At 42.9% G+C, this 27,694-nt stretch overlaps 1 protein-coding gene across 2 annotated transcripts in view; it reads left to right on the forward strand.

Annotated features, from left to right (window-relative positions):
- The window catches only part of col16a1 (collagen, type XVI, alpha 1), a 67,375-nt gene that overhangs the window by 35,164 nt on the left and 4,517 nt on the right, over positions 1 to 27,694 (forward strand). Inside the window, exons 9-65 of one of the 2 annotated variants that reach the window (XM_047330059.1) lie at positions 67 to 99; positions 261 to 305; positions 715 to 753; positions 859 to 921; positions 1,728 to 1,772; positions 1,870 to 1,965; positions 2,244 to 2,282; positions 3,123 to 3,167; positions 3,268 to 3,303; positions 3,403 to 3,525; positions 4,194 to 4,229; positions 4,614 to 4,649; positions 4,941 to 5,069; positions 7,059 to 7,094; positions 7,184 to 7,237; positions 7,484 to 7,534; positions 7,627 to 7,770; positions 8,877 to 8,912; positions 9,585 to 9,692; positions 9,998 to 10,120; positions 10,210 to 10,263; positions 10,360 to 10,401; positions 10,778 to 10,813; positions 10,895 to 10,948; positions 11,049 to 11,117; positions 11,210 to 11,263; positions 11,678 to 11,704; positions 12,593 to 12,649; positions 12,803 to 12,847; positions 12,986 to 13,057; positions 13,827 to 13,880; positions 16,189 to 16,242; positions 16,472 to 16,591; positions 16,856 to 16,900; positions 16,992 to 17,057; positions 17,692 to 17,736; positions 18,367 to 18,411; positions 20,889 to 20,942; positions 21,035 to 21,088; positions 21,215 to 21,268; positions 21,357 to 21,401; positions 21,513 to 21,566; positions 21,669 to 21,704; positions 21,791 to 21,853; positions 21,946 to 22,017; positions 22,114 to 22,167; positions 22,302 to 22,346; positions 24,261 to 24,305; positions 24,534 to 24,587; positions 24,689 to 24,742; positions 24,848 to 24,898; positions 25,265 to 25,354; positions 25,492 to 25,527; positions 25,640 to 25,684; positions 26,796 to 26,990; positions 27,182 to 27,245; positions 27,446 to 27,622. In XM_047330059.1, the coding sequence (XP_047186015.1) occupies positions 67 to 99; positions 261 to 305; positions 715 to 753; positions 859 to 921; positions 1,728 to 1,772; positions 1,870 to 1,965; positions 2,244 to 2,282; positions 3,123 to 3,167; positions 3,268 to 3,303; positions 3,403 to 3,525; positions 4,194 to 4,229; positions 4,614 to 4,649; positions 4,941 to 5,069; positions 7,059 to 7,094; positions 7,184 to 7,237; positions 7,484 to 7,534; positions 7,627 to 7,770; positions 8,877 to 8,912; positions 9,585 to 9,692; positions 9,998 to 10,120; positions 10,210 to 10,263; positions 10,360 to 10,401; positions 10,778 to 10,813; positions 10,895 to 10,948; positions 11,049 to 11,117; positions 11,210 to 11,263; positions 11,678 to 11,704; positions 12,593 to 12,649; positions 12,803 to 12,847; positions 12,986 to 13,057; positions 13,827 to 13,880; positions 16,189 to 16,242; positions 16,472 to 16,591; positions 16,856 to 16,900; positions 16,992 to 17,057; positions 17,692 to 17,736; positions 18,367 to 18,411; positions 20,889 to 20,942; positions 21,035 to 21,088; positions 21,215 to 21,268; positions 21,357 to 21,401; positions 21,513 to 21,566; positions 21,669 to 21,704; positions 21,791 to 21,853; positions 21,946 to 22,017; positions 22,114 to 22,167; positions 22,302 to 22,346; positions 24,261 to 24,305; positions 24,534 to 24,587; positions 24,689 to 24,742; positions 24,848 to 24,898; positions 25,265 to 25,354; positions 25,492 to 25,527; positions 25,640 to 25,684; positions 26,796 to 26,990; positions 27,182 to 27,245; positions 27,446 to 27,622 (3,598 nt within the window). The remainder of the gene's footprint in view (positions 1 to 66; positions 100 to 260; positions 306 to 714; positions 754 to 858; positions 922 to 1,727; positions 1,773 to 1,869; positions 1,966 to 2,243; positions 2,283 to 3,122; positions 3,168 to 3,267; positions 3,304 to 3,402; positions 3,526 to 4,193; positions 4,230 to 4,613; positions 4,650 to 4,940; positions 5,070 to 7,058; positions 7,095 to 7,183; positions 7,238 to 7,483; positions 7,535 to 7,626; positions 7,771 to 8,876; positions 8,913 to 9,584; positions 9,693 to 9,997; positions 10,121 to 10,209; positions 10,264 to 10,359; positions 10,402 to 10,777; positions 10,814 to 10,894; positions 10,949 to 11,048; positions 11,118 to 11,209; positions 11,264 to 11,677; positions 11,705 to 12,592; positions 12,650 to 12,802; positions 12,848 to 12,985; positions 13,058 to 13,826; positions 13,881 to 16,188; positions 16,243 to 16,471; positions 16,592 to 16,855; positions 16,901 to 16,991; positions 17,058 to 17,691; positions 17,737 to 18,366; positions 18,412 to 20,888; positions 20,943 to 21,034; positions 21,089 to 21,214; positions 21,269 to 21,356; positions 21,402 to 21,512; positions 21,567 to 21,668; positions 21,705 to 21,790; positions 21,854 to 21,945; positions 22,018 to 22,113; positions 22,168 to 22,301; positions 22,347 to 24,260; positions 24,306 to 24,533; positions 24,588 to 24,688; positions 24,743 to 24,847; positions 24,899 to 25,264; positions 25,355 to 25,491; positions 25,528 to 25,639; positions 25,685 to 26,795; positions 26,991 to 27,181; positions 27,246 to 27,445; positions 27,623 to 27,694) is intronic. The other variant, XM_047330060.1, reaches the window with a different exon arrangement.

Genomic DNA, 27,694 nt, shown 5'->3' on the forward strand with positions numbered 1-27,694 from the left:
GAACCCACTTATTCTGTTCCTCACCCCCGAGCAATCATTCTTCTTTTCTGCCTCCCTCCATCTTAGGGTGATGACTGTTCTGGCACGCATTCAGGTCCAGTAAGTAACTTTGCCATTGCGTCTAATTCTCCTGCCGTTCCTCATTTTGCAGAAAAGCATTGTCTCCTTATTTGGCATGCAGCACAGTATGAGCAGTGGGTCTTTTTTTGCCAAAAAGTGGTCTGTGATCACACACGCTAACCAAGTGTCTCTAACCTCAGTGCACAGAGGGACCCAAGGGCCAGAAGGGGGAGAAAGGCGAGGCGGTGAGTGTCTAATCCTCTTCTACAGGTTACAGCACAGCATCCCAATTCCGTCAACTCCTTGGCTATTAAGTTTGACTTGCATTCAAAACCTAATTTTAGAGCATCCAGCCTCACAATTAATTATGAAGTGGGAATGTGTGTGTTTGTGTGTGCTTTTTATGTATCTTTATATTAAATGCATGCCCGTGTTTGCCAGGTGTGTGTGTGTGTGTGTGTGTGTGTGTGTGTGTGTGAGTGTGTGTGTGCATGTGTGTATGTGTGAGAGTAAAGCATATGGGTCCTGCTGGTAGCCCATGCGGGTTACAGACTGGTCACTGTGTTGTGTTCTAGACTCCGTCGGGGTGTGTATGATGTCTCTTTTGAGCCAACTCATTGATTTGGTTCATGTCTCCATTTCTGCCCTCCACAGGCGACGCCTGCCAACTGGGGCGAAGCAGCTGGGTATAAGGTGAAAGGTTTAAGGAACTATTGGTGATGAACAATGAAAATATGATCTTCTAATGACCATCAAATTCATTTCTAATCCTGTATTTTTTTCTCTGGCTCTGCCCAGGGAGAAAAGGGTCAGAAGGGAGAGAATGGTCCACAGGGTCTCACAGGCACTCCAGGGAAGGACGTAGGTGTTTTTTTTGTTTTTTTCTTTTGGTCTCTTTTACTTTGTCTTACAGAGTTTCTGTAATTAGAATCAGAATTAGAATTTCAGGCATAATTTGCTGAAAGGTTAAGACAACCATCTTAGTTTGAAACAAATATTCTCTCCTCCTGTTAATATTGCAACCCCCCCCAACCCCCTCCAATAGCGTTAAGTCAGCCTGTTAATGCCTGTTAGATTAGGCTAGAGCAACAAAGCTTGTACAATCAATGCTGCCTCATTGACTGAGCTCTGCGTCTCTCATGCAGGCAGGCGCCTATTCAGGAAGACTTAAACCTTTTAATCTTCCCTGTTCAGCGCAGTGATCCTGTAGACGCATGAAAAGTATTGAAGAACAAATTACAACGTGTGTGTGCCCTCAGATATTCCCCTGGTTTTCCGGCATCAGACGCACACACATTGAGCTATTCACCAGGCTAAGTGCTTGTCATGGACAGATGGATTTTTGAAGAGTATAGATTTTCTTAAGCCTCCCATCCATCTGACATTGAGAATATGAGTGTGTTTGTTGTTGTGACTTGAATCGGGCAGGAAGGAAATATTGCATATTCTACGCTGAAAATAAAACATCTTACAGACTCCCTCTTTCTATATGCAGTTGAAAATGTAAAACTAATGAGGGATACCAGCAAGTGTTTTTAACAAAAAGAAGATGTTTTGGAGATAGATTTCTGCTCAGCTTCCTTGATTATTCTGGTTTGACACTGATGATGTCACGGACCCATACTGATGCTGTAACTTCCCTCTCTGCCTCTGTCACAATTCCCCAGGGTCGAACAGGGTCCATCTGCGTAGTCGGCCCCAAGGGACAGAAGGTCTGCATGCATTAAGTCTGAGAGTTTTCTACCATCAACCTGCCGGTCACATACATTAAGCTCAGTTAAACAGACCCGTGTTGAACTTGTTTTCCAGGGTACCCCAGGTATGGTGGGTCCAGAGGGGTTGGCTGGGGAACCAGGGAAGCCTGGACGCCCAGGCCCACCAGGAGTTGGCAAGCCAGGCCCACCAGTAAGTGTTTTCTTTGATTTAAGAACTGTGGAGGAAAAAAAGAAGCCTATATGCACTTATTGGATGGTGTCATTTCACTGATTACCTTAATACCATCCTCTCAGAAAGGCTCTTAATTTGAACAAAAAAGTCGTTTTATTAGACAATGCTCTCAGAAGTGTAGGGCAGGACTTGGCAGGAATCCTTCTTTTGTGGAAACTTTCTTTGCCCTTCACAATAACCAAAAAAGCAACTTAAGAAAGGCATTTTAAAAAGATTGATGTCCCTTTTTTCCCCAGGGTCCTCCTGGTGAATCATTCGGTGTAAAAGGAGACACGGTAGGTTATCTTTTCGTCCCATGTGTTGCATGTGAAAGTGATCAAGACTAAAAACCAAGGGGAAATATACACCATGGGTGCTTTTGCATTTAGCAGGCGGGCATAGAATTTACTTAATTAATAGATAAATAAATGCAGTTTACAATTGGGTGTGATGTTAATCTTATTATATTTAAAATAAACTCTACACTGCCCATTGACCTGGGTCAACTGTAACACATCAACAACAATGTTATCATTTGGCGTACATGAAAAGTAGTAAGGATGTGAGCTGAGAAGTTGAAATGGGTAGCTCGCAAAATGTAATATATTAAAAGTTGACATAGTTAGCTATAAAAAATTAAGCAACACTGAAAATTGTCAGCTAAAGTATAAAAAAAGTTTAAACTGTTAACCAGGTAAAAGCAATAAAAGAGTTGGCTGAAAGAAATTGAAAAAATGAAACTAAACTTACTAAAAGCACTCAATTAACAGTTGTATACACCCCACATTTCACTTGTATGGTAAAAAATTTAACAATTAACAACTTGTATTTAATTTGGTTAATTGTATTAAGTCCATGCATTCATAAGAACATATTCACTGTGGATTAAGGGGTATTTGAGCTCAGAAACCAACAATATTAACATCATAACTCCATTTTTATTATTTTTTTTTTTTTTGCCTTAGTTGAAGGATTGCATGCTCATTTGTGGATTCAGAAATTCTTACCACCCTGAGGCCAGCAAAACCCGAAATGATAAACAAAGATGAAATGAAACAGAGATGCTTTTATGAAGCTGGTTTTCAGGGTAACTGTAACAATATTCTTTTGACGCATGCTGTGATTTGTGTTAACAGGGAGACACTGGACCTCCAGGAGGGGATGGGTTGCCAGGAGATCCAGTGAGAGACTCATTTAAACATTGAATGATGTTCCGTAATTTATGCAGGAGTTTCCAATAGACACAATCAGTATTTGACTGGGATTCTGCTCTTTTCATAGGGACCAAGAGGACCAGCAGGGTCTAAGGGAGTGAAGGTATAACACCCTGTAAATGTTGTCTTTAAACTCTGTATCTCCATGTCAATGTGCTCTCTCATCAACATACTGTGTGTCTGACTTGTCTTTGATCCTCAGGGTGACCCATGTGAGGTCTGTCCTGTGCTGGCAACAGACAGCGGCAACACAGTGGCTCTGCAAGGGAAGCCTGGTCCGAAAGGAGAGCCCGGGTCACCGGGGACAGGAGAGAGTGGAGTGCCTGTAAGTTCAACAGTTTCAAACCACTGTCAGATTGTAATGTATTCTGAACCTGTCCTGATTTTCAGATCTTACTACAGGTTTTATTAGTGAGTCGTAGACACGGTCTGAACTGTAGCTGACGATTGAACCTTGAGCACTTTTTCTTTAACTGTGGATATTTATTTTTCTTATCATTCTGGGACAAGGTTATTTCTTCCTCCGGGATGTATCTGCCCTTGTAATTCTCACAGTGTTGCAGCAGCTCAAGGAGAGAAAGTGTGATATGCCGTCAACATTTTATTCTCCCAGGCAAAAGGTCATTTTTTTGTAATGTAAACTTACCGTGTCTTTTTTTCTTTCTCTGGTGAGTCAGACCTCAACATACTGCGCATTGTGCTTCTCTTTCTCTTCATTCTACATCTTCCCACTTAACACAGCAGGTGAATGGGGAATTATTTATGGGGGGGAGGGGATATAAATCTAGAGCCTTATGAGATTCTCTGTGCAACGATTTCCAATAGTGCCAGCATCCATCTGTCATACCTGGTTATAGCAGAAGGAGAAGAAGGCAGAGCAACAGAGAGGGGGAGTGAGATACGACCTCACTCTAACAAAGCTGAACTAACAACACTCTTACCTCTGGCTCATCCCTGATCCTCTCCTCTCTTTTCTCCCCATGTATTTACCAGGGGCCTCAAGGTGCAGATGGCAAGGCGGGACAGAAGGTATAGGTTTCCCCCTCATTCATTTACTGCATATGGTTCCTTCATATTCTGCGGAAGCGTGACCTATACACACTCATCTGCATTCCCACATATTCAGATGTGCTAACATCAGCAGTGCAGAAGGCTTGCTCCGATAGCAGATGCATTTTATTGTATTTCAAATGCAATCCTAACATCTTCTTGGTGTAATATTTTAATGTGTTTCTCTATAAAGCACCCCTTGTGTCTGAACGGTGCTAGATAAAGAAACTCACCCTGTGGTTGCCTAATTGCAATGACCAGTATGTTCGCAACACCATGTAGAGACTCGAGGCAAACATGCTCGTCAGGGTGAACTGGGACTAATTTGCGGTCCTGAATGTCTGTGTTTGTATGTTTTGGCAGGGAGAACCAGGATTGGAAGGCACAAAAGGAGAAAAGGTCAGCTTCATGTCGTTATTAGGCTTGAGGTTAAACAATGTCTGGTTTAAGCCTCCTTGTCTAGCTGTCAGCAACACAGACTGGGCTAATTAGTTAACTCTGCTTTGTTTCTATAAATGTAATTGTTTACCTTAGCATGAGTTTCAGCTGTTTTACAGCATCACAATTCCTACTACTACTTCTACTACTTCTACTACTACTACTATTGATTCATCATTTGATCAAGTGCTGATATGGATTATTATTTTATTGCAATTTTTGACCCTGCTCTGACGTGTCCATGTGCTTTAGGGAGAGTCGTGTTCTATGTGCCCCACTCTCGGAGAGTTACCCGCTAACCTCCTGCCAGGTGTCATGACCCAAACCCTGCAACAGAAGGGAGAGAAGGGTGCGCCTGGCATTGGACAGAAAGGAGAGAAAGTAAGTCTGTTTCAGTGAGCATTGATGTGATTCTAGTGCTGAAGAAAAAAGATTTGAGAAATACTCAAAAACACAACCAAGGTGAAAACATCAACAGTCCTATCTTGTTGTTGTTGGAGGACTTTGGTCTCACACATAATGGTAGAAGAAATCTGATAACTGTTCTGTTTGACTTTGTCTATTTCTGATCTCTTGACCAGAAGCCACCTAAATGCCCTCTCTGTAGCCTTTATGGTGGACTTGATAGCTCACTTTTTGTTAGCTCCAGTGATGCCAAGTAAAGTGTAGAGCTTGCACAATGAGTGGACAGCGAAGCCCCTACACCCCACCTTAATGGGCTCACTTCGATCCTTCCAGCCATGACTCTGGCACTGCTCCACAAGCTTGTGGCACTTTCCCGCTCGTTAGCCTCTTCCATGTGGTCCTCCCAGGGGACAGTCAGCTCTGTTCAAAGCACCTGCTTCAAAGAGGGAGATGTTAATACCATGTCTGGTCTCAAAGATGTTGCTGTGATATGGTCCGGGGCCTTGAGCTCCCTGCCCAGGTCTACTCGCAGCTCCCAGTCCAGCGCCGAGGTCAGCAGGCCAGCTACTGATATAGGCTCAGGTTGTGGCTTCTCTCCAGCCCTGTCAAAGGTGATGTTCTGTGGCTGCAGCCTTTATTGTTGTTATTGGTCAAGGATTTAGAGTTGGCCTACACCACCGACTTCAGCACTTCGACCCTCTCCAAGGGCTGTTGGGCAGTTACTGAGGCAATACTCCAGCGATCCCCTCCTGGGGCGGAGAGGACCCAGGGCTCTGACCCCAGATGTGGAGATTCGCCAGGCTGGGTAGGACGTTATACACAGCTTGGACCATGAAGAGCCTTGTGTCTTAGCCCTCTTGGATCTGTGGAGTGGACATATGTGGACCGTTGTAGTTGGGACAGTCTTGCCGAATACCAGACTTGGACAGCGGGACTCTGCACTCAGTCTCAGCTGCCTTGACCACCATGTTCATGGCTGGGGCAAAGAGAATGGCCGCGATGGTACAACTGGTTATACTCCCTTCCAGAAGTGACTCTAAGCATGAAGTTCTCATATTAGTTCAGGATGAGGTTCTTGATCTTGCTGGGTACATGGTGGTGGTGGTCCAGGGTCTTGACCAGCTTTTGGGGTATCGAGCCATATGCGTTGGCGAGGTCATACCTAAGAACAACCAGGTCTCTCTTCCCCTCACGCGCCTCCCTGATCAACTTGTGTGACAACTCCTGTGTGTTATAAGCACCCTGGGAATGCTACCTTTCTGTACAGAGGTAACAATGTACTTGTTCTTCAGGAGAAAGTCTGTCATCCTCCTGGATAGAAATGCTGAAGAATATCTTCTCCTCCACACTGAGAAGTTGATTCTAATGACTCTGAACTGCTCCAGCTTGGTTGAATATCCTCCTTGGGTATTCAGAGTCCCTCCATCTGCCTCCACTGTTCCGCAATTGTTCCCGTTTGCCAAAATACTCGCAGCAGGTTCCAGAGGATTCTGAGGAGCTCAGCGCTTGTATACCTTGTAGGGCATTCCACTGGGGCTTGGAGCTGAACTGGATCTGGCTGTAACCACCGCTTAGACTTTTTCCAGGCTGGTTCTCTGTTGTTTAACTACACTTAGGGGGCTGGAATGTTCAAAAAGCTCTCTGGGGACCCAGCTCTTGCCCTCTGTCCGGGTCGCTCAGGGTGTTACGTAGGAAGTAATCTAACTTTTCCTTGGAGCAGGCAAGTTGGCCACTACAATTCTGCCTGTACAACTCGCTTCCTGGCTCTCTCCTGTGCCATTCAGCTCTGCGCATGGTCAAGAGATTCTTGAGAGAAAGAAACCTAAATCATTTCACATGGCTGCCTATAGGGTGCAGTTTACTATGAGATATGAATTAATAATGTATGAATTAATAAAAAAAAAATGTGTTGATCAATTTGTGAAGTTCAGATACTGAAGTGATGTCTTTTCTACTTGTCTGCAGGGTGGTTCTGGCAGCAAAGGAGCTGATGGTAAGCCGGTAAGTTCAGTTTTGGTTCATTGAAATAGACTGTCACTTCATATCCAGAATTTGTGAAAATTGTGAAATTAAATTTGTGGGTATGACAGGGAAAACCTGGACCGAAGGGACCTGGTGGCAAAGATGGACACAGTGGTGCAAAGGTAGGAGTATAGCACAACAAACTTTTACTGTGGAATGGCAGGTTGGATTCACTCTTGAGAGCTGGATCTTAGTCTAGTCTATTATTTAGTAGTATTTAGTTCCCAAATGTTTTGTTCTGTTTAGTTAAGGATCTACTGCTGCACCTTCCGTCTTGGGATGTTGAACATTTACTCTTTTGATGCTTTTAATGTCAGAAAACCAGATTTATTTCATATATGTCATATGTCATATTTATATTTTCACAGGGAGAGCAAGGGCTGCCTGGTCTTGGTCTTCCTGGCCTAAAGGGTGAGAGGGTAAGTGCCGACAAATATCTATTGCTTTGTTTTATATCCCTAAGCTTGAGTGTCAAGCAAACTAAACTTCCAGAATCCCTGCCGTCTCCTAGGGCGAGTGCGGTGTTTGTCAGCCATCTGAGGTTGGCAGCGGGCCTGCCATTATCAAAATGCCTGATGGAACAAGAGACAAGCCAGGCGAACCGGGCCCTCAAGGGCCACCCGGACCTCCAGGTCTTGGAGCTGATGGCAAACAGGTGGGATGGCTCTAGTCATCACAAGAATATATATGAACCTAAATCTATCCAAAAGTAGACAGGCAACTTTATTTTTCTTTGATTCTTTAAATGTTTGGATCATCGCCTTTTTCTGCAATGAAAGTAGAACAATAGGATTTGGGCAAAAGGTCTAAAAATATACTGATGTTATTCTTGCACACTCAACAATGCAAACAGCACAAATATACACATAGTTTAACTGTCAGGTGAGGAAAGGTCCGGGCCTAACAAGACTTTTTTGGTCCGTCCTTTAGAGAGCTGCATGTTTGCCCCTTAACTCTGCAGCATTAAAAGCAAAGACACTGACATTTCATATATTTAGTTCCTTAAGTTTTAAACCGCTATTTTTAACTGTCATTTTGTTGAAGTTTATTAAATTATTGATTTTGTGTCCGATCTAAGTGATGGTTTAAACTACACACTGTATATTTCGCCATCATTTGTTTCATTGTTCTTTAAGTTATCACATAATACAATATGGTATTGTAATTATTCTGCTTTTATTGTTTAATACACTCATTACTGTAAATTTACTCTATCAAAGCTGAAAGAGACAGAATAACTTGACTGAATTAACATGAAACAGTACTGTGACACCCCCATAACAAATAAAGATCTCATATTCATCGCTATATATTTAACTGAATTGTATTCATCAGAATTTGAAATCAGATTATACAATTCCACAAAACCAATAATCTTATTTTTTTGCCAAAGTGAATACGCCTAAGCAGCATCTGCATGAGTGCAAAGTTTGAGATACTGAAAGATGTCACCCAGAGGTAAAATAAACTGATGAAGCAGATTGTACAAATTGGATTCACGGGGATTCTCCTTTAACCGCAGAATTGTTACTAAGTGGAATATATCTCTGTTGGGTTCTGTCACCCCTCACAATTACATGCCGCGTGACTCTGTGGTTAGCTTCCAGTCAATAGTTATTTTACCTGAATGGAAAGACGCTTGCACATTAAAACTTGCACATGACTGCACATTTATTAGAGTGTGGTGGTGTGTGCATGTGTGTGTATAAGCGTGCATGTAACTGCATGTATTTGTATGTCACCTTCTACTTTCTTTCCCAGGGCCCACCAGGTCTTGCTGGTGCAAAAGGAGATAAGGTAAATGTCTACCTTACTCAATGCACTGGATAACCTGGAGGAATGAGACTATATGTAGTCACCGGTGGCCTTAAGAGACAGTCAGACTTCCTTCACTAATTTGACATCTACTGGGAGCAAGGATGTCACCAAGTTTGTCTGTTTGGAACATTCACATCATTTTATCGAGAAAACCCCCCCCACAAATAAATTTGCCTCTAACAGAGCCAGGGTTCCTTAAAATACCTTGAAGCTTTTCCACAGATATGAACTTCAAACTTCAGACAGTTAGTGAATCTGATCCTGATATCTTATCCACATATAAGTCGATACATCTTATAGTGGTATATCCAGTTGTGTAAACAAATAAGCCAGTAACATCGGTTTGCCAATTTTAGATTTTTTTTTTTTTTAACCATGCATTATTTACATCCATGTTTGCTCACTAGAAGTACAGCCACCACCTGGAAAAACTGGAATACTACGAAACTGACAGCTCGGTTGTATATTGCATGGCCTGTGTTCTCACATGATTGCACAATGCAAACGAAACAGGAACGCGATCTGTAAAAACATTGCTCCCTCGTGTTGCTAGCAAAAAAACCATCATGAGCTATCAGCTATTTTTCATGCTAGCTTTGTGACATTGAGGGAATTGTCAGGCCCCTTTTCATTGTGTTTCAATTTCATCAGGGTGAACAAGGAGACCAAGGAGATAATGGATTGGATGGAGCTCCCGGGGCCCCAGGACTGCCCGGAGAGTCTGGTCGGGATGGATTATTGGGCTTGAAGGGGGAGAAGGTACAGGAGTGCCTCAACTAATTCAGTTCAACTTTGCTGCACTTTTTCTGCATCTCCCCGCTGATTTTATTTGATTACCGGCAGGATAAAAAGCAGCAACCCTGTTTGCAGCATAGTCTTTATCACTTTCCACAGACTATGTGGTGATAGAAATGTAGTTGGGTCCATCCACTGGGGTCGCCTGATTACAGGTGAAATCTTCCATGCCATTGGTTACTATTTTGGACTAATGGTGGTTTCCAATGGTTAAAGGTGCATACTGATTGGCTAAGTGGAAGTTTCCAAAATGTGTTTTATTTTGCTAGGGTGATGCTTGTACCAGCTGTCCTTCTCTGGGCACGACAGTGGGTGATGGTGTAGCTGTGCCAGGCCCAAAAGGAGAGAGAGGAGACAATGGTCCCCCAGGAGAAGGGAAGCCTGGCAAGAATGTGAGCGATTTGGGTATTCATTCATTTCTTTTCATCTGGCTCTCAGTATTTTGAAAATTGCTGATGATCGGGTTACGTTTTCCTTTCAGGGAAATCCAGGCTTACCAGGTGTGCAGGGGCCTGCCGGTCCCAAAGGAAGAAAGGTATTTATTATTGTGTTTATAAATACATGCGGAGGCTTGTGTGTATTCATGTGACACAGACAGATTCTAATCTGTGTTGTTGTGTGCCCCCTGCAGGGAGAAGCTGGAGTTGCAGGAGTCGGCCTTCCAGGACCTCAAGTAAGGCTGATGTGTCTTTAAAAAGCACATGTGCATCAATAATGGGTTTAATGTCGACAACGGATTCAGCTCCGTCATTCACTATGGAGACAGCTCCTAGAGGGAGACAGCCCAGCTGTGCTCTCACTAATGAACTCCATAGTCTCCTGTGATATCAGGGTTGAGAGTTTTCCTGCCCCTCAGATCTAACAATAAAGTCTCGAGGTTGTAAATAACCCGCCAGAACTAATCCTCACTCAAACTCTTCGATTCATTATGGGATCTTCAAACATGGGAAAATGACTCCACTGTAAAACATCCACACAGCAGACTCTGCTCTTTGTTAGCTCACAATCTGAACCTGCTCTTTGTCTTGTCCTTTAAATTTATATCAAAGGGTGAAGAGGGGCCAAGGGGGCTGCCAGGACTTGCTGTAAGTTTCACACAAACCTCTTCAATTCAGCACTACCTATTTTAAATTTCTTAATAAGGTCAACATTTTTGTCTTGTACAGGGACCTCTTGGAGCCATTGGATGGCCTGGCCCCATTGGTCCTGCAGGGGAAAAGGTAGCATTAAATAGAGTGGTGAAAAATCAACATATCGTTGCAATATTTAAACAAATTAACCTGATGAAACATTGAGACTAACTCATTTTCTTGTTCAAAGGGCTCTAGAGGAGGTGTCGGGCTTCCAGGACCACAGGGCCCTGAGGGCGTTGGAGTAGAAGGGCCCCCGGTAGGCCATCAAATGCATATTTTTGCATTTAAGTATAATATCATACTTTCATATTGTTAAACACTTTTTCCTATTTGTTTTTTGTCCCATAGGGTAAAGATGGAGTCCCTGGCTCTGAAGGAATGCCAGGAGCTGATGGCAGACCAGTGAGTTGTCTTGTTCCTTTATTGGCTGAAGTGTGTATTTCATTTCCATTTGTTTGTTTGTTTTTTGTTACGCGCAGATCAGCAGTTTGGAGAGATGCTAGATACATTTAAGTAGCAAAACTTTTGAAATGTTCTTTTTAGCTTCTTTAGGAATTGTCCTTGATTGAGGCATCATTTGTAACCAAGGGTGTCTGCCTCGATCCATAACAGAGGCAATGTCTGCTCCCATCTCATCCCCTGTCCCCTGATCTACATTCAGGGCTTTCTCCTGGAACAACAAAGCAAGTGTAACTAGGTGTGTGTGTGCGTGTGTGTGTGTGTGTGTGTGTGTGTGTCTGTGTGTGTGTGTGTGTGTGTGTGTGTGTGTGTGTGTGTGTGTGTGTGTGTGTGTGCGCGCGCTGTCTCCTCTTGCAGGGACTTGATGGAGCTAAGGGGGACAAGGTAAGTCTACCGTTTTGTCTGGATGAAGGCATCTGTAAGGGTTTGAATATAAGGGGGTGGAACAGATGGTAATCACAAGAGATGGTTCAACAAACGCCTCTCCTTGCAACACAAAACACACACACACATGCACATATCAGCCTCGCGGCATGGAAAGAGTACCAACGGAGGTGACAAGTGTTCTGTTGCTGGCAGCCAAGAGGAGTTTCAGGGGCCTTCAGAGAGTGTGTGTGAGACTATTAATTACCACATTCATCAGAGCCACCAGCCCAGACTGTCACTGGGAGGGTGGGAGAGATGAACAAGTGGTGGAGGCAGTACGTTAGTGTTGGGAGGGGTGCAAGACGTGAGACAGGCTTAGTTAAAAGGAAGAATCAAGTTAGGAAAGAGGAACGAGTCGAGAAAACTAAGAGTGTGTGAGCAAATGAATGAGCAAAGGAGGCATCGTTTAGAGAGTCCTCGGTGTTGTAGCTATTCAGGGAGAGCTCATATACAGTATACTGTAAAAACTTAACTTGTAGGTTAGAGGAGAGTAGTGAGAGCAGGGGGGTAACTGTGGATGCCACATGGGGCTCCTCTTGTTACAGATTTTAGGTAAATTACACCTTTTTGTATCATGGTACCATACATCTTAATAAATAAGGATTTGGGGTCCATTTCATGTAATGTTAAACTTTATGTTCAAAAAGTGGTATGAAAGAAATTCACAGTCTTTTTGTAAGATGAGTGTGAGAAGGATTTACCAAAACTGAACAAAAGAGTCCTGAAAGTCTTCAACTGACTGTTAATGTTGCATGAGGACTCAGTTTTGCAGCCTTTGCCTAAAATTGTGCAAAGACTTTCACTTTAGCTTTTTCTTAATGGTCTTTTCTTTGATGTATATTTCAGGGTGAACCTGGAGAGTGCAACTGCATAATGCCAGTGCACTCGGGTGTAGGCGGACCTGTGAGTATATGCTTGCACACATACAGTACACACTGAATAAAAAGGAAAAGAATATGTAGATATACATTTATTTTAAAATTCAACACTGGACCTCTGTATCTTGTTAGTGCAGGCCTTGACACTGCTCTGATTCTGACTACTTTTGCCTTCCAGGGAGCTCCAGGAACTGCAGTAAACACGTGGCAGCCCGGGCCTCAGGTCTGATCCTTCAGCCACCAGTCCTGCCTGATAACTTGGGCTTTGTTTCTTTTCTCATCTTCTTTGTTAAAAAAAAAAAAGAATAAGAATTCTTAATTTGTGTTTGACTGTGAATATTTGGTGCCATTTGTGTTCCAGGGCCTACCAGGACCTCCCGGCCCCCCCGGCCCCCCTGGGCCTCAGGGTGTTATTGGAATCCAAGGACCAGAGGTAACAGAAAGAGAGATGTGTGTGGGAGTCTCCTCAGTTCAATTCAGCAGCTACCCCAACAGCCTGAATTGAACAAGCTGCGTATAATATAGGCTTTTAGCTTGGGCGTATTTACGTTACATGAATAAGGCTGTGACATGCTTTGCATCTTCAGGGGTCCATGACATGCATGTCGGAAATGCACGGACATTATATAAATAGTCTCTGTGCAGTTGCTTAGTCTAAAATAGGCATAGATAATAAGGGTGAAATGAAAAAAACTCACTAATAACTAATATGGTGCTTTAAGCTTTAACCCATGTGGGAATCAACTGAGCAAGCTTCGGGAATGTCTGTCAAGACATGAACAGTTATTTGGAGGTCTGGATTTAAATTTAAAAAAAAAAAAGGTAAAGTAAAGAAAAAGTATTACATATCCAATATATGATGAATTCATGAAGTTTCTAGCAGACCTTCAAATAAAGTGCTGCTGTGCTGCAGGAGAAAATGAGAGATGAGACTTGGTGATGGTAGCTGGATGGAAGAGGTCATGTCTTTGACAAGGGGGCATTTGTAATCGTTGAATGCTATATTGGATTTTTTTTTTTAAATAGTTCTAAATACAATCTGATTTTGAGGTATTTAAAGTTTCATAAGATTTGGCACGAGACAGAAATGGCTTGACCATTTTGACCCCGACACTTTGACTCTGCCTGGAGCATTGGTGGAGATGGGAGCAGCTAACCCTCGATTGGCAATAGAGAAGTTCAACCTCAGTTCCTTCTTTCAGGGTATCCCGGGAAACGACGGGATACCGGGGAAACCGGGTGTGCCTGGAAACATCGTAAGTAAAATTAGAGAGAAAAGGATGAGAGGTGACTCTTATCCACTGACAGGAGATCTGAGACCTTATGTATAAATAATGCAAAAGCACAAAATGGATGTATGCGTCAGGAACTCATATTTATTAAACAACCAAAACAAAGAAGGCACTTTTCCCACATGTGGGCTTTATTTGATTTGATATGTTTGAGGTCAGACATTATTCATTTAAGGTAGGAAATTAAATAATACATGGGTAATATCTGAAATTAAAATTGTCACAAAGACAGCTCTTTTGAATTAATATTACAGGTTTGTGAGCATTATATCATTGTTTCTTAAAACAGTCTACCCCCATCTGTAAAATGAGAATCAGATTTCCACCTGCTAAATCACACACATTGAGCACAAAGTGCTGCTTTGTGTTGTCAAAAGATGCTGCTGATGTGAGACCAAGGACAAAGTAAGTTTGGTTTGCGTCACACATTAAAATGGGGTATGTTGGTGTCTATCTATGGAAAACTGTGGAAGTGGACACAAGGAGTTGTGCATGTGCCTGCATATTTCATGATAACGGACATGGACGAAATGAAACATGCAGGAAACAGCCCATGTTAAGGGCTTTAGCTTGTTATGGATCTGGCCTCAGATCCGTTTGTAGCCTCCGACAGTCTCGTGGACAAAGGCAGTTGAGCAACGTTTGGTGCAAGGTCACATTAATGCAGGAACGGGAGCCACTGAAAATTCAGTGGAGGACTTGAAACAGATTTGAGACAAGTCTTACAGAAAGTGCAGCATTTTTGTATGCCACTGGTATAGTTCAGTGGGTTACACAGATACTTTTGGTACAGAAGGTCAGGGTCGGATTCCCTGTCAGGGCATGACCCTTAATTTTACCTGCCTACCTCTGATATGTGTCAAAATATTGATGATTGTAAGTTGCTTTGGACAAAAGCATCAGCAAAATGAATATAATGTGATGTAATCTCTATTGTCAAAGGTGAACACTCAAATGTCACGCATACAAACGACCATGATCGGCATATTGAAATACATGCATGCATCACAGGTGAAAGGTAAAGATTTGCTGAGTCACAGCTTAAATTCTTGACATATTGCTGAAAGTACTAAATGCTCTTCCCCGCCATGGCTGCCGTGGTAAAGGTGGCCCCTTCCGCGCTCTGTACCGACTTGCACACACTAGTCCAGATGTGGTTTGGCCCTTAGTTGTGGTAGATAAACCCTTCAGTGCCTCTTTCTGTTTTACCTGAGGCTCTGGAGACGTATTAGCGCCATAGTTGTCAGGACGCTGAAAAACCTGTCCTTGACACATTAACAGCATGTTGTTCAGGAAAGTTTAGCAATTTAGAGAGTGGAGAAGTGAACGTAGCGCAGTGACATAATTACTGAGAACCTCCTCTGTAGCAGGGCCATTAATGAGCAAGGCCTTGCTCCAGCCCGTATAACAGCCGTTAGCAGGCAGCTCAAACTAGCCTCCCTAGCTAATGGCCCCAGTTTGAACAATGTCAAATGGATTTGTAATGACTTTGAAACCAGGCCAGGTGCTATTGACAGACACTCAGTGGAAAAGTTGTCCCACGCCTCTGATAGGGAGCAGACCGCCTTTCACAGTAAACGTGATTGGGCATGTGGAGCGAGTAGTTTTATTTCACCATAAACAGACAGTGTGTAGCTCCGTTGTGGCGCTCACCTCTTTCTTTCACTGTTTGTCCTTGTGTGTTTGAGCTGTGTGTGTGTAGCCAGTACCAGTTAGATATGTGTCTGTTGTGCTTTCTCAATGCAACACTCTCCTGGTGCCGTTTCCCGGTGCAGACTTGAGCCCTCGACACAATTTAATTACAGCTTCACGGCAATTCGTGGAAATGGGACCTGAAGGGTCTTTTCAGTGGTTATCTGATATTGTTTTTTTCCCCCCTTTAAGCTATTTTCATTTGTTTCACTCCAATCAGGGATGAGCAAATGGTGTCCACGCTGCGCTGTTGGCTTTTCATATAGACTGCTGTTGCTTTAACCGTAAAATGTTAATTGTAATATTATCAGAAAATATAGACCAGTGTTTGTTTAGGTTGATGTGCCATCAAATTATTCGTAACTGCAGAATAAGTTCATGTTTGAGACTACTGTAGGATGTGGGAAGAAGCTTTTTTAAAATTATTTTAGGATGTAATGTCATAGTAATGTCCTTGAAAAATCTATATTTGGGGAACGTTGTTTTGGTTTCCCAAATGTGAAATAAAAAAGTTGGGGTTTGACTCATTATTTTTTAATTAATATTGATTGAATTTCCATTTCCCCGCCCCCTTTTGCAGAACCCCACTGGACCACACCAGCTTCCTCAAGACGACACTGGAGTAGATGGTGAAGTAAGTTCACCAGTAAAATGAATCATTTTGGGGGACTGTGGTTCATGTTTAGTGACTTTCTATACTTTTGCTTTGCGAGTCCTAGGGATGAAAACTGCTCAGCTTGTTTGTGGATCTTTACACAGAGTACACACTGATCAGCCGCAACATTAGAACCCATTACCTGTTAAACTCTTGTGGCTGACTGGTGTGTGTGTGTGTGTGTGTGTTTGTGTCTTCTAAAACACAGGAAGACTGCGAAGGGGGCTGCTCCGGGGGGTTGCCAGGGGTGCCAGGCATGGCTGGTGCCAAGGGTGAAAAAGGAGATGAGGGCAAGCCTGGTGTAAACCCTTCGGACAGCTGTGACGGGGTGAGACTCTGTGGGACCCGCGAGTTCCTTGTCAAAACATTTTCAGCACCACTGGATGATTCTTCGGATCCCAAATCATATGAAATCCCGCTAATAGTGCAGCCGCTGTGTTTGTTGTTTTCATTTGATGGATGCACAGTGACAATCCCTGGTTTTGATTTGATTTTTGAGTTTGCATGGCTTGGTGTGAGTCGTCAGTCTGACATGTAACAGTGCCTGCAGTGAAGCATTACTCCCATAACTCTTTCCCTTGTCTGCTTGCAGTGTTTGGAGAGACTGCAGAGGGAGCAGCAGGCGACGCAAGCAGTGGTCAGCTGAGATCGCCACACAAAACACAAACATACACAATGATCGAGAATTGCATTCGCATTTCCTGCTATTTTATTTATTTGCGTCATAGGGTGACCGCACAGGATCACCTGGAGTTCCAGGAGTGCCAGGACCCCCTGGAATAAAAGGAGATCAAGTAAGTGTTTGTTCGCATTTGTCTGTGTTTTCTTCTTATTTGTGACAAGAGACATACGGAGTGAAAGCTAACAAACAAACACTGAAAGGAAAGGCAACAAACAGACGAAAGAGATGAAAAAACAACAGGTTTGTACATTTTAGATTTGTGTCAGAGAAGGTGCAGGGCGGTCTGTTGTGCAGTATGTCTGAGTCCCTGTATAAGTGTGAGCGTGTAATAGCAGCCTAGGGGAGGGTATTTTACAACACATAAAATTAAAACGCGATAAAGGTGGTTAAATGAATAGGATAGTGAAAGGAAAAAGAAAAAAGAAAATATAATAGAACGAGAAAAACAAGGGGGAAATTGTGATTTCTCATGTAAAACCAATCAGACACAACTATAAATTGGTGTTTTTCTGGAGCCTGTTTTTTTCCATTTAGTTCATTATGAAACACCAGAAATGTGATTTAGAAAACGTATTAAGGTGTCTAAATTATGTTCCATGTTTTAATGTTTTTTTACTAATTCGAAAAATCTGAACGATCATCTACAACATTAAAACTAGTTGTGATTGTGTGTCTGCCTTTGTGCACGTATGCATATCCGAACGCTGAAATCCATTTTCAACTTTGTGTCTTTGTCTTCACTCCAGGGTGCACCAGGGGAGAGAGGCCAGGCCGGAACACCAGGACACATGGTGCGGCTTCATCTTACTATATCTAGAGAAACCCTGAACTTTTTTTTATTTCTTGTTAATGGCACCACTAGGAAGTCACAATGTGGACTAATACTCTGAAATGCTCATCCGATGTGTGGATGTGCTCACAGTGCCCATTTGCAAATTTTAAAAGAAGTTTTGCAGTACTTTGACGACATCTATTCCTAACTTACCATCCTGAAAAATAAAATCCCTTATCGACAGAAAACGTTTGAGAATGACAGTATAGAGTGCGTTCTAATCAGAGACGTACAATCCTTTTCCATTGCTTCTGTGAGGGGAAAGATGTGATTAAGATTTTAGGACAGCACCATTGGGGTTTTGGTCTCTCAAAGCCATAAATATGAAGTGACTTGAGAGGAGCTTGTGCTTGTCACTTTCGGTGAGCTCACAGAGCCCCCTGCTGGTGTCAAAGTGGCCCAACACTCGACTCCTACAATCTTTTCATTGATTTAACACATTCAAGTTTTCTTGTGATGCCTGGTGCAGTATTAACGTAATAGGAACAAGTTGAATCCTTTACCAACCAGAAGTGTAAATGGACTTTCTGATTATGTTTGTTTGTCTCAGGTGCTTTAAAGTGTTCATGTCACTGTTTTCTGTGCACAGGGGCCTCCTGGTTTCCCAGGTCCTCAGGGCCCAACTGGTTCACCTGTAAGTTCCATTCACACTTTACAACTTTACTCTCACCTTTTTCTTCTCTCCGTCTCTTTTAATCAGTGAAGGAAGAACTACTCAGATCCTTTACCTAAGTAAAAGTACTAATACACAAGAAGAAGCACTCAGTAACAAGTCCTTTGTTCAAAAGTACAGAAGTACTTTTGAACAAAGGACAAAAAAAATGCCCCTAATGTATTATTATAACATTATTTGATTTGTCAATGTGCAAATGAGTGAAGTTGCTTTTAACTACAGCACATCGCAACCTGCAATGGGTCAAAAGATGAACCTGAGGGGTGTTAAGATGACTCATATGGTGGAAGAGAAGATAAAACAAAGTTCTACTACACTCATTTGTGTTCAACATTTCTTTAATTAGGCTTCCTTTAAACCATTTATATGAATCAACCTCCATTGCCTTGATTTAAACAGAACCATCTTACAAGTTCTTAAGGAGAAACATCTCTCTGGTAACTGAAAACTGCTCCTTGTACATCTGAAATGAGACAAGAGTCCTTGACCTAACACAGATTTTTCTAAGGGGTCACAATCCAAAAAGTTTGCTTCTATTTGTCTATTTTTTTTACAAGGCATTGTGTAATGGAGGGGCTTCACGGTGGTGTAGTGGTTAGCACCTTCGCCTTACAGCAAGAAGGTTCTGGGTTCGAATCCCGGTTCAACCAGGGCCTTTCTGTGTGGAGTTTGCATGTTCTCCCCGTGTATGCGTGGGTTCTCTCCGGGTTCTCCGGCTTCCTCCCACAGTCCAAAGACATGCAGAATGGGGTTAGGTTCATTGGAGACTCTAAATTGACCGTAGGTGTGAATGTGAGAGTGAATGGTTGTCCGTCTCTGTGTGTGGCCCTGTGATAGGCTGGCGACTTGTCCAGGGTGTACCCCGCCTCTCGCCCAATGTTAGCTGGGATTGGCTTAAATGGATAAAGCGGTAGACGATGGATGGATGGATGGATGTGTAATGGAGTAGAAGTAACTAGTAACTATCCATGTAAAATAAATGTTTTGAAATAAAAGTACAACTTTTTTTTTTTCTCCAAACTTGATTGGTTTTACTACAAAGGGATCTATGAAGCCTGCGTTTAGAGAAACTAACTGATCACACTAAGTTGAAAGCAGTTAGCTGATCACAGTGAGTAACTTCACACTCGTCAATACGAGTGATGTATTCTGCAGCAAGTTCACAATTCTCTCCTTGTTTTTTCACGGTCAGTACAAACGCACACACACGGCTGCACCCCGCAGAAGTTAGCACCTGCAATTATGTGCTACTAGTCTGCAAATGGATTCCATGCAGCGCTCACACGGCACATCCGTTTACCGCCTCTGTTCTCCTAAAACAATAAAACTTTATGAGCAGGAAGTGGGGGTAGGGATGGGGTTGGGGTTGGGTGTGTGATGGGGGGGGGGGGGGGGGTCTCTGTCAGCACAGCAGTCCCACTCTCCATCACTTAGACAAGGGAGTAATTGAACAACTGGTGAAAGTGTAAATAATAATTTCCTCATCTGAAATAACTTTCATTAAAGAACCGTGGAGAGAGGCAGGGAGGAGGGAGAAAAGCCAAAATGAGAGAGAGGCGCATATTGAGATGAAGACATGATAGGCAGATGTGGAAAGTAACCAAGTACATTTACTTGAGAACTGTACTTAGGTCATTGTGTTTATGACACTATACTTCTATGCCACTAATCATACTACTACATCTCATATCTCACAGTGATATTTACTATTTTTTGTTAGTGCAGTTTCTTTCATTAATCCTAAAAAAAACTGCTCTCACAATTTTAGAACAATATAAATTATGATGAGAGTATCTTCAATTTCCCCTGATATTCTTTTATTTTTGTATTTTTCAAAACTTCTCTCCTTTCTTTTCTTCCAGCGCTCGTCGTCATCCGTCTTCCACCCGCAGCCGCTGTTGCCAGGCGACAGACGGACGCACACATGCATATTAATATTTATTTCAAATTAGCACATTGTGAAATATAGGCTGACAATATATTGCGGGATCATTTTGTGGAAACTGTGAGAACAACAACAGTAAATCCTGTGTATGGTCATAAAGAGAGAAATTACTCAGTAGTTTTCAGCCTTGTTTAGATCCGATCCTAAATGTGTTGCAGAGTAAGGAAGGAAGCAAAGCCATCCTGAAAAATCTGGATCATTTTTAAAAATTGCATAAAATTGGAGTGAGAAGGAAGTGCTGAGCCTGTGGATACAAGCATCACAGAGCTACATTACCATATGGGAGCCTCATAGAGGTGTAGAGCAAAGGGGCAAAATCAAATGCAGGCATTCCTCGAGGGAGATGATCTGAGCCATTTAGCTGCTCCCTCTCTTTGATATCGACTCACCTTGTCCTTGGTTCATTTCCACCATGGGCGGCCTCTTCTCCTGACATGCATATCACATCCTGTCCTTCATTTTCTAATCATTTTCACTTTTTTTTCTGCCTCAGGGTCAGCAGGGTGAGCGAGGGTCACCAGGCCTCGCAGGATTGAAGGGCGAGCAGGTAAATGTCTGCCAATCAATTTCCCTGAAATTATAGCATGTAGAAAAATAATTGCTTTCCCTGTTTGATTGATTGTGTGATCTTCACCTCAGGGCCCTGCGGGGACATCAGGCTACCCAGGAACCATGGGACCGCCTGGACTGCCTGTAAGTTATTCTTGACGCCTCATTATAACTGTGGGATTGACAACAAACTTGCAGCTTTCATGGATGGATAGATGGCGACACTGATATAAGAGCTGACATTGATTCACTGCCTGTTTTATTTGTCAGGGACTGAAGGCTGAACGTGGGAGCCCAGGAAGCAGTGGTCAGAAAGGAGAATCAGTGAGCCACTGCGCCAGCTCTCTTATGGAAAGAATTATGAATCTGCAGCTGATGTTTACATAAACTAACATCTCCTTCCCCTGTGCAGGGTCCTCCTGGAAACCCCGGGTATCAAGGACAGGCCGGCTCACCGGTCAGTGCGTCAACATAAATTCTGCTCAGCAATGTTTTGACCATGGCTTCTTCATTTATCATTACAAAGTTTAATAACTGCTTCATAACATGAGCCAATCTGTGTGTGTAGGGCGTTAAAGGAGAAACAGGAGCAGCAGGACCTGCTGGTGCCAACGGGGAACCGGTATTGAGATTATTGTATTACACATGTACCTGCTCTTAAAAGTGAAACATGTCTATTAGAAACACATTACACATATTTACATGGTACTCCTTCTATTTTAAGGGTTTCCGAGGACAACCAGGCTTCCCAGGACCACCTGTATGTAAATGCTCCAGCTTCCCTGTGGCATATTGCACTTTTGGAAAGTGTGCAGAGACTTAGTATGTTATTGTGTTTATCTTTAGGGTCCACCAGGTCCTGCAGGCAAGACTGGAAGGGAAGGCCAGTCTGGGCTCAAAGGTGAAAAAGTGAGTACAAAACACGTATTAAGCTGTTTCAGAGTTTTTTTTTGGCATCCAAAGTGATCCTTTCATTGTACTGAAAATTCCCACTTTCAAAGGGCAACGACGGTGCTCAAGGGTCTCAGGGATCAACAGGACCCCCAGGCTCACCAGGCACCCCGGGACTGATGGTACAAGTATTTTATATCACTGTGTATTGACCCATTTTTTAACCCACAATCCTCATATGCACTCTCTTGTCTGTTATTTTTTTTTTGCACTGAAAGGGCCCCCCCGGCATTGAAGGATTAGATGGGAAAGACGGTAAAACAGGGCTGCGGGTAAGTTACATGAGTGTCATGCTCGCATACACGGAAGAGCATCCAAACACACCATGTAGTAAACCTAAAATGAGAATAGTGAAAGAAATGCATATAATTGTTGACCTTTGACACTGGCTATTTTTTGTTGTCAGGGAGAGATGGGCCCTCCAGGCCCTGCAGGACCAAGAGGAATCCCTGTGAGTATCACCTCTGACATTGACATGGAATGATTTGCTTCTCTATCAATGCAGAATATACAACAACATGAATTAGACATGAAAAATAAACTCGATGTACTGGTATCCAAACCGGTTCTTAACACAATGTATGTTTTGTATGAATAATTATGCATCTCTTTTCATCTTGGTTATACTTTGGAATACATATTCTTAAATCTGCTGTGAGCAGGAGATCTTCACAGTGACACAGCTGCATACAAATTTCAAAATATATCTCTATTGCATTATGATTCTGAATATATATATATATATATATATATATATATATATATATATATATATATATATATATATATATATATATATATATACTGACATTTTTAGTACAGTGGCCCAGAAGTTTTGAACAGAATGTAAAAGTCAAAAGATGAATAGAAAAGTCACACCACGACTAAATAAGTCATAAGACTGATGCACAATCACAACATGAATAAATAAGTCACACAACATGAATAAATAATGTCCCAAGACTGATGCAAAAGTCACAACATGAATAAATAAGTCACAAGACTAATGCAAAAGTCCCAACATGAAAAGATAAGTCACAAGAGTGATGCAAAAGTCACAACATGAATAAATAAGTCACAAGACTGATGCAAAAGTATCAACATGAATAAATAAGTCACAAGACTAATGCAAAAGTCACAACATGAAAAGATAAGTCACAAGAGTGATGCAAAAGTATCAACATGAATAAATAAGTCACAAGACTGATGCAATAGTAACAACATGAATAAATAAGTCACAACATTATGGATGTAAGTGACAATGTAAGTGAGCGTCAAACAGGGCATTTTCCTGCGTAACGTGACAAAACTGAATGAAGTAGTGAGTAAACAGTAACGGTAAACAGACAGGAAACAGACAAGCAGCATTATTTAAGGTTAGTCAATCTATCTGATTGACTAACGTTAGGTACATGACGTGAATTTTTGGTTTGGGTTTTAAGAAAAATGTTTACATACCCTCGTGGTTCTTGCACTTTTTGGGTAATATATCTTCAGGGTTGAATGCACTTATTGTAAGAAGCTTTGGACAAAAGCATCAGCTAATGAACTACATTCATTCTTAATACACCGTGTGAAAATCAATATGTCAACAGGCAAAGCGCGAATAACTTTTGCATTCCCGTCTGAGAATTCTTGGCCACCATATTTTAGCCATGCCATCAAAAAAGCACACCCTCGGGGAGGCAAAGAAGTGGGCCATTTTTGATTTAGTATATAGGCGGCTTCTGAACAGCATTATAGCGGGACCTCTCTATTAAAGGGGCTTACAGCTCACTATAGAGAGATAGACTGACAGAGGTGCGGGAACTGTTTGTGCTCTTGATGCAGTGGCAATTGCGTACGTCAGCTGTGAGCATCTTTGTTCTTGACTGTTGTATAGTTTCACCGACAGCATCCTGTGCCAGTAAGCTCCTGATATTTTCCTCAGCTCACCCCCGTACTGGCTCACTACATTAGAATGTGAAATCACCACTGAGCCGTGTTAATGTCATAGATGTCACTGGTAGATGTGACCCCATTTGAATCTTCTGAGCTTCCTGTCTTCTTCCAAGATCATTCTAACTCTCTGTCTTGTATATCAACATGGCACAGGTGGTGATATTCTCACACGCACAGAAAGACACACACACACACACACACACACACACACACACACACAGAGAAGAGAGGACTAGCTGCCTCCCTCCTTCTCTCCTTCCATTTATTTTTTAGTCCTCTCTCCTGCCCTCTGTATCACAGTTTGTGTTCTACCCGAGAGCAGGTGTTCAGGATTTCAAAGACACGGCTGCCTGTTCTTTGGCAGCCTCGACTTTGTGAATTTTGATACCGTACCAATCTCGTGCTCTTTGATGTCTCTCCTCAGGGATTCAAAGGGAAAACTGGTCATGGTGGCTTCCCTGGACAGAAGGTCAGCCAACAACTCATTGCTTTACCATCACACCGTGTCTGCCTGTTTGTCTATTTGCTGCCGCTGCCTGTTGCTTGTTCGTTAAACAAAGCTGTTTAATCAAGAGGAGAAAAATGAAAAACTCCCGACACATGAGTCGCGTTGTTTTGGGTCTCCACTATAAGACAGCTGATGCATTCCACTCATGCCGCCTCTTTTACTTATTCAATTTCTTCCGCATTCTCTCAGGGTGAGGCTGGACCAACAGGTCCCCCTGGACCTCAAGGCAGACCCGGGCATGAGGTGAGTATTTTTGTCTTGTGTCATTTCTTTTTTCCATAGATAACAGATCAGAATCAATGTTACCCTGGAGATCTCTAAAGGTCAATATGTGACCTTTCCAGGGTGATCCTGGTACCCCCGGAGTTCAGGGCCGACCTGGACCCCCTGGCCACCTTGTAAGCTCGCTGCCCTTTTAATCTCTTACATGTCTGGTCTGTTGATATAATAATATGTAGGTGTGTTCAAACTAATATTATGTGTGTGTTTACTTTCTCCATCAGGGATCTACAGGTCCAGCTGGACCTCCAGGACCTGCTGGTGCTTCAGGAGTGGTATGAGAAATGCTGCATAACAATACTTTGATGATTAAATCAGATTAATTGAATGTTTAACTAATATCCAAAGGGGAAAATGGCTTGTTTCAGCCAGCAACTGAACAAGTCAGAGAAAGATATATAAGTGAGTGGAAGGAACAAAAGTTTATACAAACAAAAGTTATGCTTATTGTACAAAATAAAATTCAGATGCTACTTAAATAAAATAAATGAATAAGAGATAAGGATGTGGGAACTTCATTTAAAGAGTTACAACTAATGTGCCTTGGAGTGTATGTGTGTGAGTGAAAGAGAGAGAGAGACTTTGCTGCCAAAAGTGCAAACAATACAAGATAATCAAAATTCTCGACATTTTTATTCCAGGGTATAAAGGGAGATAAGGGCCAGGATGGTGAGAGGGGTCTTCCAGGGATGGGGGGACCCCCAGGACCCCCCGGGCATCCAGGGCCCATGGTGAGCACCTCTCAACATGTGTCCAAAAGAATGCCCATAGAACTAAGGAAATGTAACTAAACTTCATCCAAGCTAGCCTGTCAACATAGCTCACTTAACCTTTCTTTTATCTCTCCTGCTTTGATTTTGTCTTTCAGGGAGAGCCAGGCAACGATGGTGCTGCTGGTAAAGATGTGAGTAATGTCCAAGTGTATTGTTTGTCCTTATTAAAGGATAATGGGGAGATTGCTGTGTTGATGTGTTTATTTCCTTCCTTGATGGATATTCCTGGGTTTGTTTTGACAGGGAACGGCAGGCCTACCAGGGGACAATGGGCAGCCGGGTCAAAAGGTAAGAGCTGAAAACAATGCATAATGTCTGCGTATGTGCACGTGTGTTTGTGTGTGTGTGTGTGTGTGTGTGTGTGTGTGTGTGTGCGAGTGTGCTGACAAGCAGAGCGTTAACCATCCATTACCTGTACAGACCCTCTGAATGCAGCAAATGCCCCCTTTCCTCTCTTGCTTTTAGCTCAGGGAGACTGAGGTCGGCGCACTATGGTGCTGAACACGCCGCCTCCCTCCATTTATGTGAGCTCAGCACATGTACTTAACACAGCCATCAGTTCACAAACCCCTCCGACCCCCCCTCACGACACCCTCTTTCCTCCTCACCTCCCTTCACCCTTCTTCAAGCTGGCAGCCCTGTGCGGCTGCAAGGCCTGTTGGAAGTCTCCTTCGACACAGGCTTGCAGTACTGTAGGTGGATACAGTGATAAAGTTATTCTCCTGCCTCTGGGATAATGCTATTAAGCATGAGGGGAGATGCTAGATGAGGCTATTTGTCACGCTGACAGGACGGCATTGTCAGGGTTTTAGCTGTGCAGGAGAGGAGAACAGAGGAGAAATACAAGAACGAACTCCTCTATTCTTCGGCGTCCTCTCTATTTCAAGAGCCGCCTGTCTGTCGGTGACGTGTAAACATTATACGTCCATTATGGGGTGCTTTGTCCTCGATAAATCACTGTCACTAATGTAGCCGCACTGCTTTTTGGTGGGTTGTATTCACTACAACCTGAACGCTGGGCTCTGTCTGATGAGTGGAAAGTGATATAGATGTAGCCAAAAGGTTTCTTCACGGGCTAACCTCTCCTTAAAAATTAGTTTTTTAAAACGATCTTCCTGTGCGTGTCAAAATTAGCCCTCTCATCTAACCCTTAAATTAGCTAATTTCTCAAAATGTTGTACCATTTCTTGAAATTAAGGTGAAATGCCATCAATAAAACATAATTGCTTCAAAGTCAGTGCATAATAGTGAGTTTTAACATGCGATAAATACCTTAAATTGCTGATAATGTGCAAATAATGAATAACTATCCATTTTTAGCCAGTCTCTAAAAGAAGATAGTATGGCAGTATTAGCAACATTTGCTTTTATCCACTATCTCTGTGTGGCCGTTTCCCAGGGTGAGCCAGGGGCCCCAGGCCAGAAGGGTCCTGCAGGGGAGAGAGGCAGACCGGGGCCTCCTGGTGGTGGGGGGTACCACTCCAAGGATGCACAGCCCATGATTGGCCCAGTTGGACCCAGAGGGGAGAGAGGGAGCCCCGGCTCAGAGGGGACCCCCGGGCTCCCTGGACCTCAAGGTTCACCAGGAAATGATGTGAGATACTGTTTCGTTACACTTTCAGCACAGTAGCTCGATTTTTACTTTTAATTAGCTCAATCAGTATAGTAGCCAGAGGCGCTCACTGGCTCCATCTGCTCCTGTAAATAATGAATCTTCTGAGTATCTACTGTGATTAATGTTTGCCTTATTGTTTTTCTCCTTTTTCCCCCTCTGTCCTTTCCCAGGCTGTAGTCAATTATGATGAAATCAAAAACTTCATCCGCCAGCAGGTCATCAAGATCTTCGATGGTAAGAACGTGCTTATCTCTGGTATTGTTTTCTGAATCTATATTGTGCTTCGCGCCACAATGTCAAACCTGGAGCGATGTTTTATCTTCAGATATGTATCTCTCTTTGAAATAATTGTTTTCACTTTTTTTCCTCTGGAACACCACGGCTCTGAAAACTGAGAAAAATGTTGTTTATCTTTGCATATTTCCTCTCCCCAGAGAGAATGGGCTACTACATGTCTCGCATGCAGATGCCAGTAGAGATGGTGTCATCCCCGGGTCGGCCTGGACCCCCAGGGAAAGACGGGACTCCGGGTAGTCCCGGGTCCCAAGGCGCACCCGGCAATCCAGGACAGATCGGCAGACAAGGCCGAACAGGATCCCAAGGACCCCCAGGTGAGCCTTGCACTCATAGCCCCATTAGTGTGGCGTCTAGTGATAGTGAAAACTTTGTAACTGTCATGTGGC

Source organism: Scophthalmus maximus, chromosome 22 (genome assembly GCF_022379125.1).
Source record: "Scophthalmus maximus strain ysfricsl-2021 chromosome 22, ASM2237912v1, whole genome shotgun sequence".
Lineage (NCBI taxonomy): Eukaryota > Metazoa > Chordata > Actinopteri > Pleuronectiformes > Scophthalmidae > Scophthalmus > Scophthalmus maximus.